General features: G+C 36.1%; 1 protein-coding gene across 1 annotated transcript; it reads right to left on the bottom strand.

Moving 5' to 3' along the window:
* Positions 1–207: 207 nt before the first annotated feature.
* LOC140965579 (ubiquitin carboxyl-terminal hydrolase 17-like) lies at positions 208–9,875 on the bottom strand. The gene is made up of 11 exons (XM_073425676.1): positions 9,257–9,875; positions 4,875–6,168; positions 4,705–4,793; positions 4,052–4,137; positions 3,787–3,949; positions 3,564–3,684; positions 3,292–3,449; positions 2,281–2,365; positions 1,987–2,199; positions 1,125–1,186; positions 208–1,040 (listed from the first exon to the last, which is right to left on the bottom strand). The coding sequence occupies exons 1-11, from the start codon at positions 9,568–9,570 to the stop codon at positions 329–331; spliced, it is 3,297 nt and encodes a 1,098-aa protein (XP_073281777.1). The 5' UTR covers positions 9,571–9,875; the 3' UTR covers positions 208–328.
* Between the last annotated feature and the right edge of the window lie 1,018 nt (positions 9,876–10,893).

Genomic DNA, 10,893 nt, shown 5'->3' with positions numbered 1-10,893 from the left:
TAAAAAATGTACAAATTTGAAATATTATTTATTTCAAAATTCAGAAATAAATGCTCCATATATTGTAATCACAAGGATAACGGACACTACCACTTATTTCAGCATAAACATATAATAAAATATTCACATTAAACTGAAAAGTAAGTAAAAAAGAACATGATAGAACAGAATTCAAGTACAAACACAGCCCAAAAAAATTGATGCGATTTTTATTGAGTTAAAAAAAAATTTATATGAACATTATATATATTGTGTATGAAAGGAAGAGCCACAAAATGAGGGGCGGGTCAACCTACAACGCCTAGTTACATACATTCACTGATCACTCTCATTTCTCCCGTCCCCTCGAACTCGTAGTTCCCCGTCTCAATGCAAGAGAGTTTGATAAATATACACTTTTCTCGTTATCCCGAGAGTTATTGCATCCTACTACTCTATTGGAGTCATTCTCCCTACTACAAGAACAACTACTATTACTACCGACTAACCTCGTATGTGGGTTGGGGCACGAAAATGAAACTCTCCTTTTCTCTGTTGAAACTGTGCCTTGAGAACTTGATTTGACAAGATTAGAACCACTAGTCTCGGTGTCTGAAGAGTAGCGGTCCAAATCAGAAAGTGGTGAGTGCCTTGTATAAAGGGGAGATGGAGATGATGATGCAGAAGATGTGTCAGAATCTGAAGAGCTTCTCCATGATTTATTCAAGTGGTTTCCCAGATCCCCCAGCATTTGATCGAAAATGTCATCTGTGCTTGTGGATTCCTTGTTACTACTCTCGGTGCTATGGGACCCAGTTTCAGAGAAGATAGAGGAAGAATTGTCACTTAAAGCATCCTCTTCTGAATTTGCCCGAATCAGATGGTACCTCGAGCAATGCTGATAAAAGCAGTCATTGCAGGTCTGACCATTCCATTCGCATGTGGCGGCATCCCATTGTTCTGCTGGATGGAATTTACACCTACAAGTCTGATTTTGTACTTTTCTAGACTCAAGAGGAACAATGGCACTTTTTCTCAGTTTTGGAGAACGAGGAGAGCACCTAGCAAGGAATTTGATCCAGTTAGGGGGGAAAACTGATGCAGCATAGAGATAACCAAACGTTTAGAGTTCTTAGACATCTTACCTCGCATAAAAAAGCATGTATGCAGCCGTCGACAAAACCTTTTCAAGTTCCACTGGTTGGACCTATAACCATAATAAACATGAATCATCATTTGATGAAAATAATCGTGTCTCAAAGTCATGATATAAAGAACTATGAAAATACAGCAGAAAAATAAAACAGGACGGACAGGTTGGGAAAGAAATCTCTCTCCAGCGAATAGGAAATGACTAAAGTCATCTGCTCTGAGCACATTCACATAAAAAGTCTAGCGGGTTATGTTCTCGCCCAACGGGGTTGATGTTTCTCATATAAATTTAAACAGAAATAGTACATCATCTTCCACAGGAAAGTTAATCAGCTCTTTGGTTGTTTGGTCATGTGTCCTCAGACCCCTCCATTCATGACATGGATAAGTTCCATAGCAGATATTTTATAAACTAGGCCTTGTTTTAGTCATCAGAATATATACATGAAGCAAACAACTAAAGTAATGACATAAACGGCAAGATTAGATATCAACAGGCCCAGAATTTCTCCAAATCGCATAGGTGGAGTCGCAATCCGTAATTTTTCCTTACCCTTCACAGGACCAGGGGCCTTTTGTTTTCTTTAAATTTTTTGTGTTTGTAGTAGGAAAAGTGGGAAAACAAGGTGGTTCTCCACGGGAAAATTTAACTACATGAAGCCAGTCAATTCTCCACTAACACAATTTATTGTTCAAAGTAAAATCAGTTGAATTCTAACATATTGACTCTTTTCACAGATTCAGAAGAAAAAACATATAAATGCCTTGATAAAATATTGGTATATAACTGAGTAACCAGAAAAAAGATGCTGTAATGCAGTGAAAAATGTTTAGAACTAGTTAGGAAGAACTTACTGTTATGTCATCAGCTTTGAACCACCTTCCCGCATTATTCTTTAGGTAACACACGTAGTGACCAGAAAATGTGGCATTCATAGAATCCAAGTGAACTACTACCCCATAAAGGCGGTAAATTGGGGACTTGTCACTTGTTCCACTCATAAATGGAGCTAAATTCAAAACATCAGGGAACTTGACTACTTTATTCAGCTTCCCATATTGACCCGACTGGCAATGACAAATGTAAGCAACTCATTTTACCACCAAAAACATCAGAGAAGTACATATTTTATTCCAAGACTAGATTACCTGAAATCTTTTAAGAGCAATAGTGAGAACATTAGGAGCCTCCAACACCCTCAACTTCTTTTTGGCCTTCTCATAGGATTTGCATCTGCCAAAGATAATAAAACTATATTATTGTCTCTCAAGTCTATCATCTCAATTCCTAGATATAAATCTTCTCCTGTGTAATCTAAACAAGAAACTGAAGAAAACAAAAATTCACACCTCCTCCCCAAAGATCTTCAAACACAGCATTAAATTAACGAGAAAATACCACTTCATAAACCAGAATAAAAAATATTTATCTCAATATACTGATGAAGTCTTTGATCAGATAACAATTACTGAGAGAATATCAAATTTCTGGCTCAATAATTGATTAGAATGGCGTATCTAGTAGGAGAAATCGTGAACTTTCAAGTTTTATTTCGACTTATGTCCATGAAGACGGCGAAAACTATGGAGAAATGATCCGAGAAAACTCGGCAAGCCAAACTGTTTGTGACAAAACTTGTAGCAGGAAAGCTAAAACAGTGCAAGGCTTTTATGACCCCCAACGTCTTCCATTCCAGCTGCCTCATTTCGGTAATATTCCAAGTTAGTTTACCAGAGAGAGAGGATAATATAGCTGCGTAAAGTGTGTATGACTTCTGCCCACCGCTTTATTATGTTCATATTTCCAAGTTCATTTACCAGAGAGAACTAAATAAAGACCATACTACCAAGTAAATACATAAAAGTACCCTATGTCACTCCCCACATTTTGTCAGTCATCAATGATTTAAGTAAATCCAGTGAGACGGTCATGCTTCAAAGAAAAAACAAACAAAGAAATCAAAATGCACACGTAATCACCAAAATTCACGTTGTTGTGCCAAGAAGTAGAAGTTGGAGCTCATGATGTTAATATTGTTACTGAACTAGAGGAAATTTTTCGGAAAAAATATGGTCAGTGTAGAAAATGGAAACGTGGATATCCAAAAGGTAGCAGGACAATTCATAGAAAGAGGAGTGAGTATAGCAAACTGGTCAAACCTGCCACAGTGGTATTTATTTTCGCCATCTAAAATCTCCGAGCGAGTGAACTGATGTAGGGCCTCTTGTACAGTCCCAATATCTCCTCCTATCTCAACAGAGAGATCCATTATTCTTTCATGCTGTTCAGATTTACCTCCACATCTCATGCACTCAATCTGCATTTGGATTCCCACAACACAAAACAAATTTCAGAATTATCTACTAGATAAAGCCCACATTTAGGTAAAGTCCACATTTCTATAAATATTCAAGAGATTCATCATAATAACCTTTGAACGGAGGTACCCTCCAAATGTGAGCCCAACCAGAGTTGTTTCTTCATCCAAAGAGTTTGGCTTGTTAAACCTAGCTTCTTTGAGGTGTACATATTGCATTGCATCGATAGCATATCTGTCGAATACATGTCAACGTATACTTGAGGACTAATGAACTACACAACCAAGAAAGAGTCTATTCAGCTAGCAAATTCCAGGTAGGCCAACACCAACTCACCTGAGAAATTCATGAGCATCTTCCTCCCTCCCATGACCCAAATGGCTTCCTAGACGCTCCATCTGAGACAGCACAGGGGCAGGAGACACAGGAGAATTTCCTTCTCTGGCCTTCTTAACTAGCAACTCAAACTCACAGGTGAAGCACCATTCTCTCTTTCCACCTGATACAAAACACAAAATCGCATAAAAACAAATAACTGGAGACTGAAGGATTAAAAATTCACAGTTAATGGAAAAAAGACATAAGCATGAAAACAACTTACAAGTTTTAGAATGAAGTCCCTGGAGAAAATAAGATGTGAGGGGTGGCGTAAACACCAAACACTGGAGTACAGCATTTGCATAACAACTGCAGAAGACTCGGACAAAGGAAACTCTCATGAGCCATTATATTTTAATAAAAAACAATGATGGTATCAAAGACATGTCAGAAGATGAGACCAACAGTCAAAAAAATTAAAGAAGCCCCCCCAGGAATAAAACTCGAATATACACAAGCAGAGAGAGAAAGAGAGAGGGACCAGTTTCTCGAGCAACTAATCAGAAGTAATAAACCAGCATGTAAAAACTAAAAATATAACAGGAACTTGTAATATAAACAACCACTAGAGTCAAAAAAATCTCAAATCCTTGAGAATCAAGTGTAAATTGAATTAGTTGAATTGAAGACAAGTATTCACATATGGTGCAATACAAACTCAATCTAATCATGACTACAAGTCGACATACCACAAAATGTGGCAAACTCTATGCAAGCAGATAGGTTTGACACAAAGGGGCTGATCATTTAATACTTCGAATGGTAACTTGTGACATATTTACTGCTGCTAAAGCCAAAGTATTCAACAATGAAAAGCCAAGAAAGCACAAGGTTTTATGTTCACTTTTCAGTTTACAATGCTATGTTGAGAGTTACCTATTCCCACAATTCATGAGTCCACGTGGGCGTAACTCAACCTTGTTCCAGTTGTAAAGCTGTACGAAACGTTCATATGAAAATGAACCCTGTAAATTGAAATGATGTCAGAGTTCTCAAGGTACAAGGGAGGTGGATCATTAAAATGACAATGGAAGCTTCAAACATACCTCGTATTTTCCTATAGGACCAATTTTAGAACCCAAATAACTTTGCCTAATGGAGTTAGAAGCTTGAAGTTGGTCCATGACTCTCCTTGTTGACGCATTAATACCACTTTTAGCATTGTGCACATCACAACCACGGCCACCTCCACTTTTCACAGACTGCACATCCAGAATAGTATGCTTCCTGGTGCAGCCACTAGAAGGCACATCAATTTTAGAATCATTTACTCGACATTTCACAGCATCTGAATTAGCAAATGTCCTATCAACTTTACTCTCCAATATTTTAGGAGCTAGATATTGCAAGCCACGAGCTTCAACAACATCTTTATTCCGCGCAAGCCCTTTAGATTCAGAACCTTTATGTTCAAGACTAGTACCAGAGAAGGAGGATTTAGCATTTTCCGTCTTTGAGCTCCATTCAGGTGAGGTATTTTTAACATTAAGATGGGTAGGCACTTGGCAGTTCAATAAAATCGGTCCTCTGGACTTCAAACAATCTGCATTTCTTTCCTCTGATAATGTAGCTTCGTGTGTTGGATTTCTGGCCAGTGATGTGGGACTGAGAGTATCTTTCATGACTTTGTTCATGCCAAAACCAAGCACTTCCACGTGAGCATCGTTTCTACCCGAAGAGGAAAAACAAGAAGAGCGAGAATTTTGATCTTTTATGACACGCAATTCATCAGGTGCATCAATCTTAGATCTAATGGGTTCAACTGTTGCCTCCCAAAAATCAGAGGCCGTGGAAGGTTCAAAAAGTGAAAGTTCTTCAGATCCTGAAGCATCTCTGCCCAATGAAATTGAAGATTCTGATAGCTCATCTGTATCAATGCAACCCGATTCGAACTGAAGTGAAACACCAGTTATAGCAACATCCTCTACCATATTGGTCGAACTAGATTGCTTGGCCAAGAGGGGCTTAACTGCCTCAAATTGATTGGATTCGTTAAAATTTCTATTTGAAGCAATGGGCATGTTACTCGAAATGGTGGATGAAATTTGTTCATCAGGAAGTGAGTCGACCGATGCTTTGGAAATATTACCAGTTTCTTTCCCATCATAATTGTTTGCAATTGTATTGCTCTTCTTCCCACTGAGCAGATGAAGAGAGGGATCAGAACATACGTAGTCTCCAGATGATAGAGGATGTCTTGAAGCAATCCCATTCAAATTGTCTCTGCTTTGAAACTCATCTTGCTCAAAGAGCACCACATCATCGCTCGGGTGAGAGGAAAATGAACTGCATTCATCCTTGTGACCTAGTCGCCAATGAATTATTTGACACTTTCCAGAGCTGCAACCATTTGTAATGAATTAATATAAATGCAACACAAGAATATATACAACACAAGACAAAATATAAAAGTATCATAATCACAAGATAGCACAATATGGAACAAGACTGCATAGGAAATTGTAAAACAAGATTAAGCATACCATTGGTAAGTTATATGAGAAAACTAAAAGAAGGTGGCATCTTATAAGCCTAATCTTCCACAATATTAAGTGTAAGGGTATGTTTGGTTGCATTGATTAACAGAGTGATTGATGGCATGAATTATAAGGAATTTAATATGATGGATTCAAAAGTAAAATGGCAGAATCGATTGTACGTGTGACCGACTGGATCACTGGATTAACCAAGGATAACCGAAAAAGTCATTTCATAAAACCTTCTCTCCTCCATCAACTCTTCATTATATCTCATCTAATATAATTTTAGCACCAAATCCAATGTTCAGCCAGAGCAAGCAACATTAATGGAAGTTTGACTACAAAGAAACAAATTAATGTTTGTCCTTTTCCTTGAGAAGAGGAGCTTGTGGTTGTCGGTAGCCATGAAAGTGTAGAAATTCAGAGGCATTGAATGTGCTGGAGAGAAAATGAGGTGGACATGGTATTTTGTAAAATCTGCCTACATTCTCTTGAAACATTTCCCAGTATAAACAGTTCCAAGAAAAGTTCATATATTTCCAATGTCCTTCAAACACAATAAAGGATTTTTTTTAGCCATGCCACATCCACCACCACCAATAGCTTTACAATTATAAACCACCACCATCACCACGCCCAATCACCACTACTCTCTTTTTTTATTTTTTTAAGTCCCTACTCCAGTTTTCATATTTTAAAATTCAGACAATGACTTCTCAAAGACTCAAACAATGATTCCTAGCGCTATCACCAACCTATAGTCCATACCCATGGTCAAGGCCAAAAGCCTTTGTTGTCTAGTTTTTGCTACGTATTGTATTATAAGTAAGAAGGTGACGTGAGTTGACCACAGAGTAATACAATGGTAACTTTGATGCAAGATTATTTTCTTAAACCGCTACTCATCATGTAAACCAAACATAACTTAAAAAAGGATGCTTGCTCGTAGGTTAACTCTGATTGACGAAATTGATAATTTGAATTAAATATTTATGGTCCAACCACTAAACAATGAGCCATAAATTACAAGAAGGGTAAATATTGGCAAACCATTGAAGCAAATATAGTGTTTATGCATTAAGTTCAAGTACAGTAGGTTTACGTGGCAACGCTTATGAGATTTCTACCGAGAAAAAATCAAGAAAAGTATTAATTTTACGGGTCTCTACAGCTAAATATAATGACAGAGCCTCCTCTTTTTAGTAGCAAGTGACATTTGTAATTCATGCCAACCAGATGACGAACACATCATACAATACAAATTGATCAACCTGAGGGAAAAACACTTGCATTCTTAGCAAGAAAGAGGGGTCACTTCAGTCATCACTAATATGTTCTAGGCATCTACCATACTTACTCAAATTTTTTATAAATTAAAGCCTATAGATATCGAAGTAGCCAAAGCCTCATTAAGTGTTCTAGCATGCTACTGAATATCTTCTCATTCTTATTGCTTCTACACATTTGCATCTTATTTCAGGAATTTTATATGTGTCTGTCGTCTTTCGCTGGGATAATGACCAATATTTATAAGATCACTTACCCTTTGGACAAGTAATCAAACGGAGAAGAACATGATTTTGATACTAGCTCCATTGCATAGAACGAGAGCGGCGTAAATGTGGAATATACTAGAAACAGCATGCATTACACAGGTGAAGTAGACGGGGTTTGTGTAATGTTAGAAGATATTTAATAATGATATATCAAATGTTTGAATTGTCAAGCGACAATTTTAATTTTATATTTATTCTTTTATTTTTAGTGAGTGTAGAGATGCTTGTAACGGGAGTAGTTACTCCTCATTAATGTTGCTTTCCTTGGCTGGATTAATAGTTTTCAGAGTCTACTTTTCAGCATATTCATCCATTTACTGTGTAAAATCGTTTTTAATATGTCTGTCTCCTATTATTTAACAAAGATTTTCCATCTATAAATAGGATATGAGCCAGTGTTCAAAACCTGCTGCCACTTTGAGGTGGATTTTAGGTAAATGACCAGCGATAAGATCACACGTAGTTCCCTGATCCAAAATATGTCAATTATTCTTTAATCCTTTTTTAACCGTTGCCATTTGCAAGAGTACAACTAAAAACGGAAAGGTTAGAAAAAATTGAGGTGACTACCCAACTTGAAAAAATAAATTTACTAATACTTAAGTTGCCATAAGTGGCTGTGTGCGCTTAAGCCCAAGAACAAATGACTAAAACATGATTATGTGAGTTAGTGAGTATCAAAATAAAACTGCTGCATACTTTGCATCATTCCTCAACCAATCAATACTTGTGGAAATTCTTCTGTCTTAGATAATAGGGTGGATTCTCTTCCAACGCACTAGAATTGCATTATCAGTACACACAAGAGTTAAAGTGCCTCGCCCCAACTTCTTGTACTTGATAGTTAAAGGCTCGCATACAGAAGAATTTAGGCAAGGGAAGCAAAGAAAACATGCTGTTGTTAATAGATTCACTAGGAAAAGGGAACACAGCATAAAACCTAATCTTATTGTCATTATTTATATAGACGCTAATATTAAAATAAAAGCGATTTTTCTCTCTCTTAAAAATCCCATCTTTTTTAAGCATCCAAACCCAGTCACAAAGTCAGTGTTGTAACACAGAAACTGCCCTCTACTTAATTTCATATGAATTTGACCATTTACAGTTATGCTTCCCCTGGAGAAAATCAGCAAACAGTGTAACAGATTACCATCCTAGATTAAGAACTATGTAAAGTAAATGAACCTAATAACATTTGCTCTTATTGATTCACCAATTAATTTGTCACAAAAACAGTCAGAAAAACCAGAACTTCATATGCTTCCTTGTTTTCGAGCCAGATTTAACCGGGAAATTCGTGCACCAAGAAAAAAATATAAGAGAGACAAACTAATTAATTGAAAAAAAATCCAAAACTTCGGGCGGGGCGAGTACGGTGAACCAACATACCAGTAACGAACAGCTTTACATCTCTTGCAGCGCGTTGTAGTTGGACTAAAGCAGACCTCACACTGATACTGGAATTGCCGTTGGGGAGACGATCCCGGCACCATGGCCATCGGTTCCTCCTCATAGCCGCAGTAGGTAGCTAAGGCCTCGAGCTCGGCCCTAGCTGTCTCGTCCGATGCCAAGGCTAACAGCCTCTTGATCTCCTGCCTCCGTGCCACCGCGAGCCGCCATTTCCGGCGAGCAACGAACCACCCAACCACCACCACCACCACCACACGGGACAACCACCACCCTAGATCCGCTCCCAAAAGCATTTATTCATAAACAGCAATGATTTACAAAGCTTCCAGAAAAACACAATTCCTCCACACTCATAGATTACATCCCCCAACCCTAGCAACTAAAAAGAACCCCCCGCAACAAAATAATCGATCGATCGATTGAGAAATCCTCTCCCGCACAAGAAACTGCGAAAATCCTTCAAGAAATTGCTCCAAACAGTGAGCCCCAGATTCTAAGATCGAGATTTAAGGGCTTTTCTTCAAATCTTGACAGAGAAATTTTGTCCGGAAGGAAAGTATACAATAAAAAGGTAAGAAAATTATTGTACTTTGGAAATTATATTGTTCTCAATTAACAATGGTTATTCCAAAATATATTTTATTTTAAACTAAAATTACTTTTTTTATTTCTCTCAATTCAAATAAATTTTAAAAATATTGGAGATTTTAATACATTTAAATTAAATAGTTTTACCTAAATAAACTTTATTTAATAATTGACAAAAACTTATGTAAGACGGTCTCACGGATTATATTTTATGAGACGGATCTCTTATTTGGGTCATCCATGAAAAAGTANAATTTTAGTAAAATTATAAAAAACAAAATATTAATATCGAATATTAATAAATTTCATTTAAATAGTTTTACCTAAATAAACTTTATTTAATAATTTTAGTAAAATTATAAAAACAAAATATTAATTATTGAGTAAAATAAAATTAAAGATTTATTTAGGAACAATTATTTGTGGGACTTAATTTTGAGAAATTAAAAAAATTCTTTCCTCAAAAGTCAAGGAACCATATTAATGATGACAAGAAACAAAAGTGGGGAAAAAAAACAAGATTTAAAATTTAATTTAATTTAATTTTGTTTGAAGAAAATGAATATATTTTTTATTTATTTTAGTGAAAGTCGCTTCGAACTTGACTCGCAACTCTACCAAATATAAGAACCTATCAAAAAGAGCCATGTGGCATAAATTTTTATATATTATTTATTTACCCACATATTTAAAATATATATATATTCAAATTTAAATTTAGGTTAAAGTGTTCTTTAAAGTTTAGAAAAGGTATAATAATATTCTTCTCAAAATAATTGAGTGTCCTATTTGACATGGTCCCGGATTGATTTTTGGTGTTTCTACAAGTTCGCATTTGGATTGAAGCATTTGATTTGAAAAGAATAATTTCGCAAGTTTGAAAAATGGATTTGAAACGATATTTATTTGGATCGATGAATTTCAAATATATTTATATGTGTTTTTGTAATTTTAGAAAAACAAAATCATAAATTTTAAATTAGCATCTTACATGTTTATATAGTATTTTATATTAATCATTATGGATT

The sequence above is a fragment of the Primulina huaijiensis genome, chromosome 2, assembly GCF_012295235.1.
Source record: "Primulina huaijiensis isolate GDHJ02 chromosome 2, ASM1229523v2, whole genome shotgun sequence".
In the NCBI taxonomy this organism is placed as follows: domain Eukaryota; kingdom Viridiplantae; phylum Streptophyta; class Magnoliopsida; order Lamiales; family Gesneriaceae; genus Primulina; species Primulina huaijiensis.
This window is presented reverse-complemented; position numbering and strand designations above follow the sequence as displayed.

Coding starts and splice junctions, on each gene's coding strand:
- LOC140965579 (XM_073425676.1), bottom strand. CDS start 9,570: ATGCTTTTGGGAGCGGATCTAGGGTGGTGGTTGTCCCGTGTGGTGGTG. Junction 4,794..4,874: donor GTCCTATAGGAAAATACGAG/GTATGTTTGAAG, acceptor TTCAATTTACAG/GGTTCATTTTCATATGAACG. Junction 4,138..4,704: donor CTCATGAATTGTGGGAATAG/GTAACTCTCAAC, acceptor AGTCTTCTGCAG/TTGTTATGCAAATGCTGTAC.